This window comes from Macrosteles quadrilineatus, unplaced genomic scaffold (genome assembly GCF_028750875.1).
Source record: "Macrosteles quadrilineatus isolate MER2022 unplaced genomic scaffold, UCM_ALF_1.0 Scaffold_1__1_contigs__length_201487025, whole genome shotgun sequence".
NCBI classification, from domain to species: domain Eukaryota; kingdom Metazoa; phylum Arthropoda; class Insecta; order Hemiptera; family Cicadellidae; genus Macrosteles; species Macrosteles quadrilineatus.
Window position 1 is genome coordinate 46,855,885 of NW_026542594.1, and position 21,907 is coordinate 46,877,791.

General features: G+C 36.9%; 1 protein-coding gene across 5 annotated transcripts in view; it reads left to right on the forward strand.

Annotated features, from left to right (window-relative positions):
- Positions 1–21,907, forward strand: part of LOC128982911 (ankyrin repeat domain-containing protein 13D) — a 222,057-nt gene that overhangs the window by 19,376 nt on the left and 180,774 nt on the right. For all 5 annotated transcript variants that reach the window (XM_054401977.1, XM_054401978.1, XM_054401979.1 and 2 more), the window contains exons 2-3: positions 1,800–1,935; positions 7,685–7,809. In XM_054401977.1, coding sequence (XP_054257952.1) covers positions 1,800–1,935; positions 7,685–7,809 — 261 coding nt within the window. The remainder of the gene's footprint in view (positions 1–1,799; positions 1,936–7,684; positions 7,810–21,907) is intronic.

A 21,907-nucleotide genomic window follows, 5' to 3' on the forward strand; every position in this document is an offset into this window, starting at 1 on the left:
TATTTATATATATATATATTATTTTCTTGCATTTTTAGGGCTACTAATATAATAAAATTAAAACATATATAACAAAGTACCCTTTTAGTAATTATTTTATTTTATTTTATTTTATATGTAAGTCATGAAAAATAAAATAATTACTAAAAGGGTACTTTGTCATATATGTTTTAATTTTAATATATATATCTAATATATCAAATTCTCGTGTCATTGTCTGCAAACTCCTCTGGAACGACTTCACCGATCGTTATGAAATTTGGTGTGTAAATTCTGTAGGTATGCGAATCGGACGTAAACTATTTCCCGTTTCGAAATTCTTAAAAGGGCTCCGCCCCAGTGGCTCTGGAGTTTCCCATGTTAACCTTATGAGAAATGGAATTAATGAATCTTAACAGCTGTTTCAATTAAACAAGTTGGTTCTGTTCTATGATGTTCAATAGCATTAAAGTTACAAGGATTACCAACAGGGTGCAGCACTATTATTTCTTTTACATTTATGACAACAGCTAATTTGCAACCAAAAGGTGAGTGAGCGTAGCGAACGAACTTCAACCTGGAGGCGAGTTAGCGTAGCGAACGAGCTAACCTGAAGGCAAGTGAGCGCAGCGAACGAGCTCCAACCTAAAGGTGAGTGAGCGTAGCGAACGAGCTCCAACCCAAAGGTGAGTGAGCGTAGCGAACGAACTTCAACCTGGAGGCGAGTTAGCGTAGCGAACGAGCTAACCTGAAGGCAAGTGAGCGCAGCGAACGAGCTCCAACCTAAAGGTGAGTGAGCGTAGCGAACGAGCTAACCTGAAGGCAAGTGAGCGCAGCGAACGAGCTCCAACCTAAAGGTGAGTGAGCGTAGCGAACGAGCTCCAACCCAAAGGTGAGTGAGCGTAGCGAACGAACTTCAACCAGGACATGATTGAGCGATGCGAACGAGATCATCTTGAAAATTAAACGTAACGGTACTTTCTTTCCATCGGTCTGTCTTAGGGGAAACCTATAACTTAGGCGATACGAATTTCGCCGGGTCAGCTAGTATATATATATATATGTGTGTCCATCCGTATGATAACTTGAGTAATTTTTGTCCGATTTTGATAAAATTTGGTTTGAAGGTGTAAGGCGGGATAAACTTGAACGAGTTCGCGAACCAGCGTGATCGGACCATGGGAACGGGGGTTTACGGGGGGTTTTATGGGGTAAAAATAGGTTTTTCCTATTTTTGACCCAAAAAACATCAAATTTAGCAATTTCTTTCCTAACCATTTTGTAGAGCTTAAAAAAACAAATAATTTAGTATATTGAAGTGTTACTATGCGCCTAATAATTACGGAAAAAATTCCAAAAAAATGTAAAAGTTCAATTCCCATGTTATTCTTATGGAGAACAAGTAAACTGTTGTAGTATGCTTGTTTATGAACATATTTTGATCAAATTTGGAAAATGTTTTTATTTCTTACTAACTATTAACACTTTACAAAAAACAACTGTTTTACCCTCCCTGATGCAGCAAACCTAAGTACCAGTTAAAACTAATTCTATTTAAATAGGAAAAAATTTGTTAAATTTTTAAGTAGACATTTTAGTCTAAATCTAATCAGGCAAATAGAAATTCGCTTAGTCTGCAGGTTTACTGCGGCGGGGGTATTTTAAAAGCCCAATGATCGAGGACAGTTGGGTTTAGTTCAAAAAGCTAATGGACTTTTGATCACCAGGCGAGCACTATAACCAATCAGCTATCGAGCTATATTTTTTCTCAGAAAATGCACAAACACTAAACTGTGTAATAGACTATTTTACATTTCTAGGATTATTTGGAGAAGAAGGATGCTAGAGGAAGGTCACCTTTATTGTTAGCTGTTACACTTGGACATCTCGAATCCTCGAGACTTCTTATGGAACATGGAGCAAACATCAACACTGAAAATAAAGAGGGATGGACAGGTGATTAAATATTTTAACAAATTTCTCCATAGGGAATGTTCTGTTACCGCTGGTCCATGGTAAAACCTAAACCCGGGACCGATTCACTTTTTTGTTTTTAGGTCCATAGAAATATCTGAATGTTTATTGCACCCACAACACTGGATAAGCACAGTAGTTCAAATCTGTACCCCCAGCTTACAGAAATATCTGACTGTCTATTGCACCCACAACACTGGATAAGCACAGTAGTTCAAATCTGTATCCCCAGCTTACAGAAATATCTTACTGTCTATTGCACCCACAACACTGGCCAAGCATAGTAGTTCTAATCTGTATTCCCTGGTTACGGGAATATCTGACTGTCTATTGCACCCACATTACTGGCAAAGCATAGTAGTTCAAATCTGTATCCCAGGTTACAGAAATATCTGACTGTCTATTGCACCCACAACACTGGATAAGCATAGTAGTTCTAATCTGTACCCCAGGTTACAGAAATATCTGACTGTCTATTGCACCCACATTACTGGCAAAGCATAGTAGTTCAAATCTGTATCCCAGGTTACAGATATATCTGACTGTCTATTGCACCCGCAACACTGGATAAGCATAGTAGTTCTAATCTGTACCCCAGGTTACAGAAATATCTGACTGTCTATTGCACCCACAACACTGGATAAGCACAGTAGTTCAAATCTGTACCCCCAGCTTACAGAAATATCTGACTGTCTATTGCACCCACAACACTGGCCAAGCATAGTAGTTCTAATCTGTTTCCCTGGTTACGGGAATATCTGACTGTCTATTGCACCCACATTACTGGCAAAGCATAGTAGTTCAAATCTGTATCCCAGGTTACAGAAATATCTGACTGTCTATTGCACCCACAACACTGGATAAGCATAGTAGTTCTAATCTGTATCCCCAGGTTACAGATATATCTGACTGTCTATTGCACCCACAACACTGGATAAGCACAGTAGTTCAAATCTGTACCCCCAGCTTACAGAAATATCTGACTGTCTATTGCACCCGCAACACTGGATAAGCATAGTAGTTCTAATCCGTATCCCAGGTTACAGAAATATCTGACTGTCTATTGCACCCACAACACTGGATAATCATAGTAGTTCTAATCTGTATCCCCCAGGTTACAGAAATATCTGACTGTCTATTGCACCCACAACACTGGATAAGCATAGTAGTTCAAATCTGTACCCCCCGCTTACAGAAATATCTGACTGTCTATTGCACCCACAACACTGGATAAGCATAGTAGTTCTAATCTGTATCCCCAGGTTACAGAAATATCTGACTGTCTATTGCACCCACAACACTGGATAAGCATAGTAGTTCTAATCTGTATCCCCAGGTTACAGAAATATCTGACTGTCTATTGGACCCACAACACTGGATAAGCATAGTAGTTCAAATCTGTACCCCCCGCTTACAGAAATATCTGACTGTCTATTGCACCCGCAACACTGGATAAGCATAGTAGTTCTAATCTGTATCCCCAGGTTACAGAAATATCTGACTGTCTATTGCACCCACAACACTGGATAAGCATAGTAGTTCAAATCTGTACCCCCTGCTTACAGAAATATCTGACTGTCTATTGCACCTTCAACACTGGATAAGCATAGTAGTTCTAATCTGTATCCCCCAGGTTAATGAAATATCTGACTGTCTATTGCACCCGAAACACTGGATAAGCATAGTAGTTCAAATCTATAACTCCTGCTTACAGAAATATCTTACTGTCTATTGCACCTGAAACCCTGGATAAGCATAGTAGTTGAAATCTGTACCCCCCACTTACAGAAATATCTGACTGTCTATTGCACCCGAAACACTGGATAAGCATAGTAGTTGAAATCTGTACCCCCCGCTGACAGAAATATCTGACTATTTATTGCACCCGCAACACTGGATAGACACAGTAGTTCAAATCTGTATCCCCCAGGTTACAGAAATATCTTACTGTCTATTGCACCCACAACACTGGCCAAGCATAGTAGTTCTAATCTGTACTTCCAGGTTCAGAAATATCTGACTGTCTATTACACCCACATTACTGGCAAAGCATAGTAGTTCAAATCTGTACCACCCGCTTACAGAAATATCTGACTGTCTATTACACCTGCAACACTGGATAAGCTTAGTAGTTCAAATCTGTACCCCCTGCTTACAGAAATATCTGACTGTCTATTGCACCCACAACACTGGATAAGCATAGTAGTTCTAATCTGTATCCCCAGGTTACAGAAACATCTGACTGTCTATTGCACCCACAACACTGGATAAGCATAGTAGTTCAAATCTGCACCCCCTGCTTACAGAAATACCTGACTGTCTATTGCACCCACAACACTGGATAACCATAGTAGTTCTAATCTGTATCCCTTCAGGTTAATGAAATATCTGACTGTCTATTGCACCCACAACACTGGATAAGCATAGTAGTTCAAATCTGTACTTCCCGCTTACAGAAATATCTTACTGTCTATTGCACCCGAAACCCTGGATAAGCATAGTAGTTGAAATCTGTACCCCCCGCTTACAGAAATATCTGACTGTCTATTGCACCCAAAACACTGGATAAGCATAGTAGTTGAAATCTGTACCCCCCGCTTACAGAAATATCTGACTGTTTATTGCACCCGCAACACTGGATAAACACAGTAGTTCAAATCTGTACCCCCAGCTTACAGAAATATCTTACTGTCTATTGCACCCACAACACTGGCCAAGCATAGTAGTTCTAATCTGTACTTCCAGGTTCAGAAATATCTGACTGTCTATTACACCCACATTACTGGCAAAGCATAGTAGTTCAAATCTGTATCCCCAGTTTACGGAAATATCTGACTGTCTATTGCACCCACAACACCTGCCAAGCATAGTAGTTCTAATCTGTACCCCCAGGATATGGAAATATTTGTAATATTTCATTTTGTAGGGCAGTTAAATTTATTTTTGAGTTACGCTCATTGTCAAGTTGTGTTTTAACTGTGATTTACTTCTATTTTGTGCTCAAAATTAGATTTATGTTCTTCTAACTGTGATTTTACGGTACAGATTATTTGTTCTTGGAATTTGTTATGCTCTATTTCGGAATTAAATTGTGGTTTTGATATGCTGTTAACAACAAATTGTTTCAACTGATTTTTTTAGAGTCTTCAATTTTTAACATTAGCCGATCATTTAATTTAGCTGTTTCTTCAGTTAAAATACTTTGTGTTAGTTTTATGGCATTTATTTCTGACTTTATTTCAATTTGACTTTCTCTAGACTCACCAATTCCCCACCCCTACCCACTATCCCTACCCCTCTCCCACGCCTACTCCTCTCCCACGCCTACCCCTCTCCCACGCCTACCCCTCTCCCACGCCTACCCCTCTCCCACGCCTACCTCTCTCCTGTGCCTCCCTCTCTCCCGCGCCTACCCCTCTCCCATACCTACCGCTCTCCCACACCTAACCCCTCTCCCGCGCCTACCCCTCTCCCACGCCTACCCCTCTCCCACGCCTACCCCTCCAGACTAAAACAAAATAAAATAAAATAAATAAATTAATTAATTAATTGTTGTCCTTTTGTTGAATGTATTTTGACATATTTGTGATTCAAATCCGTTTCTTCATGCTTGGATTTCTTGGTAGGTTTCGTTTATTTTATTGTTAAATGTTTGAATTAGTTTAGCTTCAGTTTGATTAATCTGCAGTTTTGTTATTTCTTGAATTTCTGATTTAGTTTCACGGATTTCTGACTTTAATTCAGCAGTTATTTCTTGAATTCTTGATTTAGTTTCACGGATTTCTGGCTTTAATTCAGCACTGGTTTGTTCAAACTTTATTACTCAAGTTGGTCATAAGGTTAACTAATGTGTTCATATCAATTGAGGGTGTCTGTACTGGAGGATTTGTGTCGTTTAATTCATCAGTTGAAGTTTCGAAATGTGTACGGAGCTCGAGATTCACATTATGAATGGCACAGACTGTGTTTGAATTATATCAGTATCAGCTGTTCGTCGGCTGTCTGCAATATTGTCTATCACATTGAACAAGGTTCGGAGAATGTCGTTTAAGTCCGGCTACGCTTGGCACGACAGCACTATTGTGTTTTTGGTCGGTGATGTTTTGGCTAGAGGAAGTTCGAGTGGCGGAACAAAGGCGGGTATGGGGGGGGTCAAATGATCAACGCTCTCTGATTGGTCAATGGATCCGGTGAACGGTTGGTGGTCGTTGAAATTTGAGGCTTCTTCTTGGGTTTGTTGTTGTTCTGGTTGATCAAAATGGCTGCCGTGTGTTCTGTCAATGTCATTTATGTCGTCGTCGCTTGAACTTTATCCATAGACGGGTAGTATCGTTTAGGCCGTAAATTATATTTATTTTCCGACATTTTAATGTAAAATATGTTAGGTCATGTGATTATTAAATATGCGATGTTGTTGTGTTGATTATTTTGGGAAACAGAGTCATTTACGGGACAAGTTAACAATGCAAACTCTTAAATCTAACAAACTTATAGGCTAGTTATGGTAGGAATTGCAATAAAGTTAATGAGCTATTCAAGCCAACACGTTGGTGCGCCAATTTGTAAACTCACCTCACAATATTCATTTTAGGCTAGGCCTATTCTATAAATGTTTAAAGTTAATAACAAAGTTATAAGTACGAATTACAAAAGATATTTTATTGAAACAAATTAACAAACATGCAACAAAATTTAAAAGGCTATGTTACGTTATAATGAAAGGACTGACAATGGAGTGTGGGCTGAAATTAAAATAAAATAGAAGATTATTTTTAAATAAAGGTTCAAATTTACAATAGTATAATTAATTTAGATGGGCTCTATCTCAGGGTAGGGTGTCGTGCTGACTTAAAGAAATAATAAATGAAATAGTGCCCAAATAATTAATGTGGTAAACTTACAAAATCCCAACAATGAAAATTAAATTTTGAGGTTGTCCAAAAGGTAAGTCCAATTTGCACTGAATTTAAAAGAGTTTAAAAGAAAAGTTTATTCTTAATTTTGAAAAATAATGTTGGAGTTAGTTTCTATTGAGGTTTACTGTAATATATCTTGAATATAAGCTGGGTTTTTCTGGATGAAATTAATTAATTTAACTTAGATGAATCTGGACTCCTTCTTTTAACAGTTTCAACTTTCAACTTTGGCTTCCCTTCTCTTCCAGTCTTCTTCAATTTGAATGTTCACATGGGTCTATTGTTGAACACACGGATCACTGCTTACTTGAATTTTGATTCCTTAAGGACTAATTTTGAAATTATATTATAAGAAATTTTGATGTATTGCAATTCTCTTACATATTTAATAAATAACTACTGTATAAATAAATTTAATGAATATTAGGCCAGCCTTTCTGAGGAGTAATAACAAAGATGTATTAACAAAAGTTTACATATTTTGAGAAACTTAATACTAAATTAAGTATTGTCTATTATACCCAAAACACTGGCCAAGCATAGTAGTTCTAATCTGTACCCTCATGTTACGTAAATAAATATTTGACTGTCAATGCACCTACAACACTGGCAAAGCATAGTAGTTTTAATCTATACCCCCAGGTTACAGAAAATGTCAGGTATAGCTTTCAGCCTTTTTTATTGAGTTTAACTTTCATGGATTGTTGTAAATGTATTTTTTGTTCGGTATTTACAACTTTTATCTTTATTACTTTTCTTGTAAGAATCATGTTAAACAGTTGACTTATACGTATACCTTTATATTATTTTTCAAGTGATTCAGGAGGCAGTGGCTACAGGTGACCCAGAGCTGGTAGAGCTTGTACTCCAACGCAGAGACTACCAGCGGCTCTCAACTAGAGTTGGAGGTGTACCTGACCTGCTACTTAGACTAAAAGAGGTAACAATAATGTACAACTTTTTTTTACCTGATATCTTATGAAACTCATAATCATAAAGAAATATTTCTCTTTAAATTACCAAAAAGAGTTTAGGAACAATTTAAGGAAGGATGTGGTCCAGTGGATTATAGCGGACAATCAGATTACTTGGATTTCAACTAACCTGCCTCTAAATGCCCGTGACGAACATTTTTAGAACAGAGAATAATATGTTCAAATAGGCCTATTACTATAGTGCCTATTATTATAGTGTTAGTTAAAATATATTTTACAAACACAAATTATAACACAAGTTGTTGAGTGTATTATAAATTTGTTAAGATGAAAATTGTTTTATTAAGAATCAGAAGTAACCAATCATAGAGATCCCCTTAACGTACCTTAATATAGCCATTAAGAGCATGGCTTACTTTATAATTTGACATCATATTTGAACATTTACAAAAAGTTATAAAAAAGAACTCAGTATGCTGGACCATCTGATTTCATGATCTTTATCTGTAAACATGTTAGTTTGTTAGAATGGAATAAAACTTCTGATTCAGTCACAAGAAATGTGGATTGTAGCGATTAGCGACTGCTATATTTTTTTAAGTATTAACTTCCTCGTTGTAATCGGTTGGACTCAGTGGGATGGAAAGTAAACAGTGGACGGAACTGTTGTATGCAGCAGTTTTAAAGGTTATTTGAATGATATGATAACGAATGAATTGTCTGATCTGTGGTTGTTGGTTTTCTGTAAATTTTAAAATGTAATTGGCTATTATTTCTTGTAATGGTGACGTCTAGGAAATTGATGGAATTTGTTTCTTCTATTACTTAAAAGTTTGGCTATAATAGTTCCCTGATTGACAAACTGATAAATAAACAACACAATAGAAATATTAGCTAGACACAGGATAGTAATAAAAGATACATGAGCTCTATCTACGGTGTTATAGTGAACCCACACCTGGACAAAAGAACTGGCCAAAAATGATGTGATCGTATAATTTAAAACAAACAAGAAATTGCCAACCATAGTCAAAGAAAGATGCCTACCCGGCTAATAATACCGACTAATAAAATGGACAAAACAGGAATCTATTAATTAAAATGTGAAGATTGTCCCAATTTTTACTTTGGTCAGACTTCAAGATCTTTCTAACAGGTTCAAGGAACCAGTCCAGTCATTTTAGGGGAAAATATCCATCTACCTGGAAATTATTCCCTAAATGGTGAAACTTTGCACATGTGCAGTACCATAGACTATGCTAGTACCTAGTAACAACATATCAAAAATCAACATTTGTGCATGTTGTGCTACGGCCGCCAACTTGGAAAATGGCAGCCAGTTTTCACTTTTTTGACCATATTTCACAAACCGTTGGAAATACAAAAATGTTGTTGGAACCAAAGTTAAAGAACACAAAAAAAAGCCCATGGGGCGTAGCCCAAGGGAAATATGAAAATTAAACTATATAATATTGCATTGTCATCCATTTGTGAGCTATGTTTCAAGTTTCAAGTCTCTGGCCCATTGGGAACTTAGTATAAAATCGATTGCAAAATTTGTACCGGACAAGAAAGCGAGCTAATAAAAACGTTATAAAATACATCTTTTTTGGTATGACAAGATTTGCCCTAAATCTATTATTGAGAAAAACTTAAATTAATATTAAATTTAACATTCCCATGTTATTCTTATGAAAGTTTAAGAGAACTGTTGTAGTTGGCTTGTTTATGGATATCTTTTGAAACCAATTTGAAAATGTATACCATGGTATTAGCCCTTTGCCCTTGAATGGCCTCAGCTGTTTCTGAGTCAGCTTGTCATTGTTTACGCAGCGCCGTGCCTCTCAGGTCGTATGGCCAGCACTACTGGCCATTGTAGTTTCTCTGTTAGGTTGGTCACCATTCTGCCAACACAGACTAGCGTCTAGACTGCCAGTGCAACTCCGAGGATCGTGGATCAGATCACCCCCCACCACCGCACCATGTCGTACGCTTCCAAATCATGCCGGCGCATCAGCATAGCCTAACTGTTCGCGGAAAATTGATATCTCTATCACTGTCGCTGTCAAAACGTATCGTTTATAGGTTAAATTTAAATTAAAAATAATTCAACTGTCATTACCTAACCAAACTAACCAAACTTGCTGATAATGAAAAATTCGAATGAAGGTTTACTAATCGAAAAAATAGTTCTGTTCTAAAAATAATCTATATATTAATACGCAAGCAGTTTTCTTTTCACAGTCATAACTCGATAACGGTTTGACGGATTTTAACGTTTGAGGTGTCAAATCAAAGGTATTTTCACGTAGATGTGCAAATACGTCTCAGAATATTTAGAAAGGGCACCACTTAAGTACACTTAAGGGCTAAAGTTTGGAAGGTGGCGCTATCTGTTGACATTTGATCAAACTTATTTCCCTTTGTTTACAAATGACATATGGACGTAGTTTGAAATAGTTTTTAAGGTTAACCACAGACTGCAGGACTTAAAACTTCCAGAGCAAAGCTGAATTTTATATTTTGTTTCAATCTGCTAAGTCTGGTTCATAATGAAGAGTTTCCTATCAATACTAGACAACAAAGTGTTTCAGAACACTAAAATATAATCAATATTTAATAAATATTTAATTTGTTTTGTCTATGGTTAAATTGATTTACCTTACATCGTATTTTACTGATTATCATGTAGTTACAGTTCAATGTGATGAAGTGAATGTTTAAAAGTGATTATTCACAGGGCAGTTATCCGTTACATTACCATATTTTCATGTAATTTACAATGTGTATAAAAATTCCAATTCTTTTATAGTGTTTTCTGTTGTTTGGTTTACTTTCTTATTTCATTTCAATTTAAAATCAAATGCCGCCAGTAAGACGAAGAACTGCGAGTGGCTGGAGGGAACGCGAACATGACCGCTTGCATCAACCTCTCAATTGAACATTTGATAGGTACATAGTGGTAGTACCACCGTTGTGATAGTTCAATCTCGGACAAATGAACGTTAAATGTTTACATTGTAGTGGCTTACATATTTTCAAACAAGAAAAGAATGGCCGAGACAGTTAAGTTTGTACTCTTTGTTGCCATAAATGAAAGGTTCGTTTACATCATTTGTGCAATTCACCACAATAAACTATTGGAAACTCCCAATCTGAAAATAGGATTGTGAGACTTATATCCAGAAATTATTTGGATTAAGTTCGTCAATTCAGTTCTGCCTTTACCATGGTCAGCTCCAAAGTTCATTAAGATGAGAAAGTTTCACAGGGATCTACAATTTTAAGATCTTTGACACGTTTTACCACCAAGCGGGTCCTCTAATTCCTTAAGAAGGTGATGATCCTGAATACGCACAAATATATAAGTAAGTACGACAATGTCACTAGAACCCAAAGGAGAACTAAGCACAATTTAAAAAAATGCAATTAAAAACATGCGGGAAATAGGGTCACAATGCCAACCCATTTGCAAATCTTTGAAGACTGTCGCAGACATTATGTAGGGGCGAGAGCTCCGAGGAGTCAAGTGAGATTCTTATGTACATAACAAGAGACAGAAGAAGTGTCTTTTCTCGCTACAATGGTCGGAGTGAATGAATGAGAGTGAATGTAAATTTAAATATTGTAGATTGCTTTTATATTTTTTTACATCATAATATTTTTATATTTCTGTAATCAGTTATATAAATTATTTTAGAGTGACTCTTTGATTAAGGTCTTGCTGTTTATGTTTTATGTTTATTTTTTTATACAAGTTTTGCTCGATTTCGAGCAACAGGTTATCTAGTATTATAAATGTCTCAAATTCAAGTTTATAATTTTTAATGATAAAATTAAACTGTCATAACCTAACCAAACCAACCAAACTTGCTGATATGAAAAAAAATTTTGACAAAAAGTTAGTGTTACCAGCGGGATTCGAACTCGGCACCTTCCGATTATTAGCCCGACACGCTATCCACTACACCACCAAGGCTCATGACATAGCTCCTTATCGTTGCGGCAATGGTTGACGTCACGCCATCGGCACGGAGCGGTGGTGGGGGGTTTTCAGATCTGATCCACGATCCTCGGAGTTGCACTGGCTGCCTAGATGCTTATCCAACACAGCTACACCAGCTTGTATCAAGTATTTTGTTTTTGTCAATTATGGTAAGGGCAAAGGTTTTACACATTGAAACTAAAAATAAATTCAAATAAGTCTAATATTTTTATATTTTATTGAAAGCTAATGAAATAAGAAATAAAAATAAAATCAAAGTTTACTGCTTAAGTTCATACAGTACATAATAAAATATTTAATTTTAAAAATTGTCAAGAGAACTTCTGTTGCTATGGAAACTATGTAAGATTTCCCTTTTCCTATGAAACTAGGCCTTGAACTAGTTCATTTCTTATATCAACAGATTAATCCAAAAACCTTTTCTAGTCATCCGATTAATAATATTTTATCCTGGTAAATGTAACCTCACATCACAGTTTCACATGACAACAACACACTGACAGTTGATGTTATTTTACAGTGAAAATGGCGTAATACAGAGCTGCAAACCTTACAAACTAAAATTTTAATATTCTGTGAATCGAGGTACTATCTTTGTTTAGTGCTGCAGCCTACGGGAGAATTAATAAACAATTTAAAAAAAAGTGTGTTGGATGGCCACCTATACTGGCCGGACGAGCTGACGGGGAAATTAGTGGCCAGCAGTGCTGGCTGTACGACCTGTGAGGTACTGCGCCGTGTAAACATGACAAGCTGATATAGAACGTAGCAGGGCTACCATCCAGCAGAGCTGGCCATTCGAGTTGAGAGGCACTTTTCTAAAATGGCTATGAGACCGCAAAGGGTTAACATTTGTACAAAAAATAAATTTCATACTCTTTCCTGTAGTAGCCAACCTAACCCTTTCGGTCACTGTCCTTTATAGGAAGATACAAATATATTTTTAGGGGAGATATCTAACCAAATTTCCATGGTAACCATAGTTTCTCTGGATTCCTAAGAAACCAAACTAAATTGTAAACATGGAAAATACCACCAATTAAAATACAGTAGACTCCCTCTAGTTCGGCCACCTCGGGACCGGATCGGACTACAAAATGGCTGGACTAACTGGATCTAGTATAATCTTAATTATCCAGGGTAATGGGGGGGGGGGGGAGGGAGACCATGTATAACTGAAAACCACGGTTAATCCAACATGGAATAAACATATATTATACCTATAAAAACGCCTAATACTATAAAGACTTAAAATGGACGTTTATGTGAAAATTAATCACATTTTACATCATCAAAATAAAAATAATTTTGCACAATCCTGACGTTAAGTCATTAACCTTGGTTCAGTAATAAAAACTGTAATGCTTACTCAAGCACATAAAAAATTACACAACACTGTACGGCAATAAATCACGTAAAAAACAGAGACTAGTAAGCTACTGCTACCGTAGTCAGCATAGGCTACTACTGCATGTTGTTTCAGAACAGAAGAATGTTGATTAAAACATTGAATAACTCATAAAAGAGCATAAAAATCATAGTACAGTCTAACCTTGGTATAACGAACCTCGATATAACAAATTCCTTGATATAACGAATTTTTTTTAAATCCCCTAGAACTCGCCATAAGACACAATGTATATTTTACCTCTACATAACGAACAACCCATAACAACGACCTTGATTGTCGAATTTTTTGTGATTTCAACTAAAATAAGACACCTCAATATAACGAATTTATCATTGTCAGAACCTCTACATTGCGAATTTAACCTCTGCATAACGAATTGTCTACGTCTTTCCCTCAATATAACAAATCCCCCACCCAATTATTGTTTTGGTAAAATCTGTTTCTTTATCAAATTAAATGGAAAGTTCACGTCATCGCTTGCGCTAACATTCGTCTGCTCCGTATTACATCTTTGTCTGCTGTCGCTGCGCACGCTATGTTGCAACTGAGAACTGAACGGATTTCATTCACTGATGATGACGTGATGTTTAGTAAGTAAGCTGTGATTGGGCGATATGGGATAACTATGGTGAATTGTACAATTTTTGGATAAAGAGAAAACTAAGAATGAATATAAAAACAAAACCAAAGAGAAAGAATAGCAACATTGTTATCTTAACATTCCTTTTACGAGTGTTTTTCTTATCCTTAAGTTGGCTATGATTATACACTTTTATAATGACTTATCTAATAATTTATTGTTTTCAATACGATTTATTTCAACTAGCAACACCAATGCTAATGATTATGATGTTAATGATTATTATTGATATTCCTCTATTGTAATAAATCAGTACTGTTCTGTAAGTAGCCTACCGGCCTATCACGAGCAGTAGCTTACAAAACTTTCTACTGTTTTGTTTTGTTCTTTACATGGTTTATGACTACGCAATACAGTCAACAGTGTTTGGCTAGGTTTTAGGAGGGTTAGAACAAGCTGTGATTTTAAACTCACAGTTTTTAACCTGTACCAAGGTCAATGTCATTGTCATGATTGCCCAATATTCAAGATCCCTCCCATTTATTTTGCCGGATAATTTAGGTTCTACTGTACAATTTAAACACTGTACTGTAAAGTATTGTAGCGTAGCCTATGCTACTTTAATTGTATTTTAATGAGGTCAAATCCCGACCTATATTGACCGACGCTGGTTCTGAACCTCGACTTAGCGAAATTCCTGCAAACCTAACCTCTATATAACGAACCTCGTTTTAACAAAATCCTTGATATAACGAATATTCAGTTCGGTCCCTTCAGATTCGTTATACTGAGGTTGGACTGTACTTAAAGATAATAACAATAGTAGTAAAATAAGATAAAGATAACAATGGATGACGTAAAACACCGCTTATTCTTTCTCTTTGTTCTTCAATTCTTTCTTTGGTTTCCCTTCATCCACACATTCAACAAGTTGCCATGGTTACTAATCACCCAATCATAAACTGTTGTCAAATAGCAAACACACAGCAGACAGTTGTCAGTGCAAGCGGATAGCTTGGTCTGGAAGTTAACGATGGCTATTTTTTTTGCCCCATTTATTTTTGTCAAATAAACCGAGATGTTTTGTGACAGGTAGCCGAATGAAACAACGAAAATGCACTACGAATAAATAATTTATTTACTTATGATAAAAACAGTAGTAAAGTATTTAGCTATCGACTTGCTGTAGGAAAGATGAGAGATTAGTCTACGTTTAGTTTACAAACACGATACTTGTTAATAGTTACCAATACTAGCTGACGATTAAAAAGAAATACAATTTGGATATGAGTCGCTTAGATTTACAAAGTTAAGTTACAGATTTTCATGTTAAAATACATTTTAGAAGAGTGAGGGAAAGGCGACAATTTAGATGACCGACCGAGCCGAATTTAGAATTTAGACTAACTAACCGAGTGCGCTCTGCCCATAGCCCAGAGTTGGGCGTGGAGGGAACCAGCCAATCACGTTGCGGCTATGCCGCGTGACGTCAGCGCAAGCCCTGGGCGGTGCTGCTGCCTAACGACTCATCAGGGCATTAGGCAAACTATAGCTGCGCAATAACTGATTTCATCGAGCGACTTGCTGAGCCGTATCAGCAAATTCCAGCCATGCGCGTTACACTTTCCGAGAACGTTGGCCTGACCCAGCGCTGAGCCACGCTGACGGAATATTCCATGGTGAGGCAACTGGTTGACGCAAAAAGCTGGGAGGTTAACAGTCCAATATTACATACCCTCTTTTTATATTTGAAATAAAGCAAAGCTTCCGTGACGGTAAAGACAGGGTTTCCTGAGGGTGTAACAAAAACCTCCCCAACTGATATGTAATGGGTCTGGGAATTTTTGGGGCCGTCACATCCCCCTCCTCCTCAGACCTTGCTGACCCCAGCAAGAGGTACAGCAGGAAGCAGTGAGCGAGCCTTGCACCTGAGGACTCTCAATCTCCATACTATGGTTCTCAGCCACAGAAATCCGGCCAGCGAAGCCCAACGCCACCACCAAGGCCAATTTAAACGCCTCGTAAAATGTAACTTAACGAATTTAAATTTTCCAAACGAAAGACCCACAGAAAGAAAATTATATAATTGAACTCCTTAACGTCATCGCCTTTCCCTGTTAATGCTATAAATTTAACCAATTACATCCATAACTCTGGATTCCAAAAACACTAACATTCAACCTACAATCCTTACACTATATATAAAGTTATTCAATTTAAACAGCAAGTCGAAGCAAAAGAACAAAAAAAACAATAAACCACAATAAACTACAATAAATAAAATCCTCCATAACTGGACCTAACACTAACAGTAATATAACATTTTAGTAACGATACATTAATTTTAAATTTCAAGAATAAAAATCAACCAAAACAGATTCAAAGCTATCTTCATCAAGGAAAAATTTTAACGATCATTGCTACTGCATTATTACAGTAATAAATCAATAACTTAAACAAACAATAATAGTTATGTTCATCTCGGATAATGCTTGCTTCCCTCGGATGAGAGAATACACAGACCCACTTATCTTCGGTAATGATTCAGAGCAAGCGCTCCTGCCATGCCGGTTAGTAGTCCTTGGAAATATAAAGGTAACAGTGAATTTAGGCAGTCACAGCCTAATCTATAAATTCTCCCCAGGTGATATCATGGGATGTATTACAAGTTGGTTGATGAATTTGAATGTAAAGTGAATACGGTTTGCAGCAAATATTTCTCAGCCGAATATAAGGGGCGTTTACAATTTTCAACTTAATTTAGTTTCGTTAATACTGAATATAATGTACCAAATGTCGAAACGAAGCAAGCACTGTAGAGCAGAACATGGCACTACTAAGTGTCAACAACAATGAAAAAAAACTATTATAACATTATCCCTTTGTTAACTTTCAAGGATTCCCAACATGTTGGAATCTACTGAACATATTAGATTAAAAAAATAAAAATAAATAAAAAAATAAAAAGGATACCTATGAGTTTATGCAAACAAATTCAGGAGCAATCATGAACTAATTAAACATGGAAACTGATAACTCCTAAAACTCAACTTTTACTTTAATTTCAACTAAGTTTCCCATCGCTAAAACAAAAAGCCAACCAATTATACCTATCTAAATAAATAGCACTTACCTAAACAAATAATGCAATAAATAAATCTAATAAATAAATAATAATAAATAAATAGCGAAATCCGTTAAATGACAATTTATTGTGTCATGGGTCTGGCTGCCGAGGTTGAAGGTGCCGGCATACCTCCAAACAAGGCACATTGGCTTGACAATGTCCAAAATAGTTACCTGTTATTTGAATTGAAATAAATTTGATTATAATTTTTATCAGATAAGAAAATATCATAGTCCAAGGCCAAGGTTACGGTCCAGCATTATTAGATGGTAGGGAAGGATAAGGGTAATTAGGAAGTTAGTAGGACTGCAGCTGCTTACTTTCCCGTGTTGCCTTGACTCTTGGGCCATACACACTCACTGAGGAGTACATTTTCTTCATTTAGAATTTCAATTTCTCCTATAAATAGCTGTAAATTAAAATTTTGGATCAAACTTTAACAAGCACAGCCAACCCAATCCACTAACCAACAAAGGAGACACTACACACCAGTGCCTAATGGTGTGAATAAAAATGGAAAATCAATTAATCTATAGTAGCACTATAGGCATCGGCTACTACCAAACATACACAAGTGTGCATTGTCCTATGGCGCCTAACTTATAAAACCGATAGTCCTTTTCAACAGTACACTAAAAAAATACTTATGAAATAGTTACACAGAAAGAATACTAATTATATAATAATGGAAAAGAAGAATCTATTAATGTCTGGAGCTTCATTTAAAAGTGTCCTGCCACTTACTTATTGCGCGCACTGCACTAGTCAACTTACGCCACCCAATGTGACTGCAATCGGGGGCGGTTTAGTTCAGCAACAAGTTGCAGGCTGGGCATGCCCTGTCTATCCTCCGCGGAAGGCCTGACCTCTACACTGGAGCGCTCCGGTTCCATCTCCCTTACTGCCGGTGCCTCTTCCTGATCTTGTGTAGTTCTCGCAACAGCGGCTCGCAGCCACAGGGCTGCTCTGCGTCTCCACCTGTAGACGAGAAAAACAGCTATTAGAATAATCGAGATGGAGAGGCCACCCAGTTTCAACTTTTCAACATTCTTTAGTTGCAAATGATGGAATCTGAGGAGCTGGAAGGCATTCTCAAAAGAATACTACTTTACGCTCAGAGTGCCAAGCTGGTAATTATTTTGGCTACTTCTCAAGGACGTCCTTTAAACATTACATCACAAATACAAACGTCATGGCCATGACCAGGGAGGCTCTTAGCTCCACCCCCCTCTACAGCTCAAGCGCAGCTGGTAGCGGCTAACAGGTTATGTCAGGCAAGCGTACGCAGGCGCGAGCAACAGTCAAAATGAATTTGACACCAGGGGAGGCTCCCCTTCCCTCTCCCCTTCCCGGCTCCAGTGCAGCTGGAAGTTGCCAACGGGTTTCGTTGGGCAGACATACGCAGGCACGAGCAAAAATATGCACTCTATCTCTCGCATGTCATCGGAAGGGACTAATGACAGAAAAATTTCTTAAAAAAAAAATTAAAAAAAATAAAATAACCAGGACTATTGGGGTCCTACACGAGCTTATTGCTGCCGAATGAACGGCAGGCTAAAACTCATCAGTTCACATAATGCAGAGTCCTTGCTGGAGCTCAGGCATATCACGTGACTTCAACTTCAGTCTCCCACCGAAAAGAAAAAAACACCATGGCTAGCGCTTACAATAGAAGGCTGCTGATTAATCAGGCAGGCATTCTGTAACCATCAGCAACCAAATTGTTAATGGTTCTGATGAAAGATAAACTAAAAAAAACAAACAGCGCTTCAACAACATCCGGACCTAGTCCAAAGGAGATTCACCATGTTGCCATGTGTATTATAATACTGTACGGACAAGCAAGGCAATCTCAATCACGGCCAGCCACCATAGGGCTCAGACCAAACTACAACCATGCACAATCAAAGGAAGCCCATAACTAAATGGGGCGTGCCTACAATGTACAAATTAACTATATCTTCTTAATTCTTATCATTTTTTTTTTTACTTTTTTCCAGAGGAGTCTAAATTTCCATTTAATTAATTTAATTAGGCCTAAAAAAAAAAATAAAAGAATTTAAAAACAAGGCTAAAGCGAGTATACTTTACCCCAACTTAGCTCAGGGCCAATAATTTTTAATCACTTACTATCATTATACTTATACAACTACTCAAACCAATTCCACCCGCAGGGACAATGTTGAGCCACTGCTCCAACAGCTGGTCCACCGCAAGGAGACTCCATGTGCAAGAGACTGGCTCACACTCCTATACAAAACTGTAGGCTGTATAACAAACAAAAAAAAAGGGTTATCCTATGCACATCAATATATTGGTAGGCTACTAATTCACCTCCTGCACTAAATTTGTATAAAAAAAAAACATTTCCCTTCTACTATCATCAGCATTGCTTGATTTATTTTCCCTTAACAAGAAACAAAGACAACGGTATTTGTATTCTTCTAACTATACACCACAGAATCCTCTGGCGAGGGGTTAACCACGGCTTAATCACAAATGTTACCGTACCGGATTTATTTAGGTTAAGGTCCTGTCCAAAGCAGGAGCAAAAGAAGATACACTCCAAATCTTCCCCCATACCGAACACACATTGTGAGAAATTCCCCTCGGCTCATTAGAAACTCAACATATCGGAAACTAATGTTTCTTCTGTGGATAAAGGCAATTCATCTCAAAAACAATTTTTTTTTTTTTTTACAAATACGGAATGAATTACAAATTTATATTTTAAACTTATGAGTCAAAACTATCAAATTAATAGTTTACCTCTGTAACATCACATAAGAGTTTTGAACTGACTTCAATCATTCAATAGTGCTAGCTGATGATAGCAGCTAAACAACAGTTCTTCAAATTTCGGCCTTTATTTATAAATCCGATAACCAATTTATAATTATTCCAATGTAAATAAATAAAGATCAATACATTATTTCAGTATGAAAAAAAAAAGAATGGCAACTAAACGCAAACATCTCTAATTACTCAGTATACTCACTCAGACTTGGACCAAGCGTTTAACAAATGATCAAAACCTCCTGCAATGCTTAAAAAAACGCAAAAATTAATCCCTCTCCTGGATACCTACACAAAAAAACATTTAAACTCCTCTTTTTAGTCTTTACACATTGCACACCTACTTTGTGTACACACCGACGTCTCATCAGAGGGTCTGCGAACCCCTAACAGTTCCAACAGAGCACCTGCTAAATCACGTAATATCTTAACAAATCGCGGCTAGGTCTGTTGGCCCACGCCGCGGCCTTTACACGCTAACCCAAGTTGCTAGCAAATCCCCAAAGGGTTGCTTCTATTTTTTTCCCCTTTTTTTTATTTTTACTTTTTTTCCCCTTGTTACTCACTGGTTGTTCACTTTTCATAATATACACAACTTTAAGTGACCAAATCACGTTACGAATCATACAAACTCAATTTATTTCTCGCTGCGTTCCACAAAAATTGTTTAGTCTGGTAAAATTTGGAATTTATTCAGCTACCGTACCTAAAATATCACAATAAACCATCTTCTAGATATCCTGACTTTAAAAGTCATCTATTTATAAACGTGCACAGTCATCACAGAAAAAACAATTTTTTTCCTACTTAGGCCTACTTAATTTTCCATACCCGAGTGAAATGGCAAGGCATCAATACAGAGGCAAGCAACATCCCGGATGGCTTTGAGGTGAGAAGGCAAGTCTTTAGAGAACAAAATTATGTCAAAAGAGACAAGGCATTTCCCAACCTCCAAGCCCGTCAGTAGGCCAGTACCATAATGCTGACATCATTTAAAATAATAATTTTGTAATTAATAATTTCCATGGACTACACTGCTAATCATTTAAAGACAACAGTAATTATATTCTGTTTCATAATATTTCTATTTATTGACCACTTCCAAAGGACATTTAACAGTCACTGGCATTTACTGAACGACCCAATGAGCTGTCCCGAATAACAAATGTTACCTTAAACAGATTAAAATGAACAAGCTAACCACATAGAGCTCTGAATATGTCCTGCCACAGTAGGCATAGGCCTACATGACGGCCATCATTGGAACGCAGCTAAAATAAATTTAGTTTTACAAGTAACAATACACTTCAAAAGTTCTTTAAGTAAGCTTCAAAATCACATATTCCATGATAATTAGTTAAAATGTTCCTCACTTTCCTTTACTCTTACCTTAGGCTATATTTCAAAATTCATTTGTTATAATTTTTGCTGCAGGCATTAATCAAAATAATTTAAGTTCACAGTCGGTCATTATAATAGAAAAACAATTCCTTAAGTCAAAATTATTGCCTCAGCTTCTCTGAACACTTAATTGAAATATTCATAGCCTAACTTTATACAAGTTACCAAAACTTAACTTAGTTTATCTCCAATTAATTTTTCCAATTAAATCTAATTATTCCGCCTTCCCCCAATAAGTTAAACTTCACCAAGGCACGGCCTAAACTTTATAGGAATATGCTATTAGATTAAACCATCAAAAAAGTTAGCCTAGTCAACTGTTAACTTAAGCTCAGACAGTAATCACAGGAACAACGTTAGGCCTATCCTACTTAAGCCAACAACTTCAATTATTTCACCCTTTGATTACACAACAATTATTTAACTATTTAAGAAAAACTTTAGCCTTGGTAAGCTTTCCAATTAAATATTTTTGAAAACCAAATAAAAATATTTAAGCCAGTTAGTTAATTTATAAACTCACCAGACCTTTTACGCACATCTAACCTTAGTCTTCACAACAGAGCAGAAGTTCAAAGTTCAAAGTTTTAAACTGCAGACGACGACGACTCATTGCAGTCGCAGTGGGAGCGAAACGAATTAAAACACGTAAAACGACGGGAGCAGAACTGAAACAGACTGAGCGAGTCGCGACAGGGAATTACAACGTTAATACTGAGGTTGGACTGTACTTAAAGATAATAACAATAGTAGTAAAATAAGATAAAGATAACAATGGATGA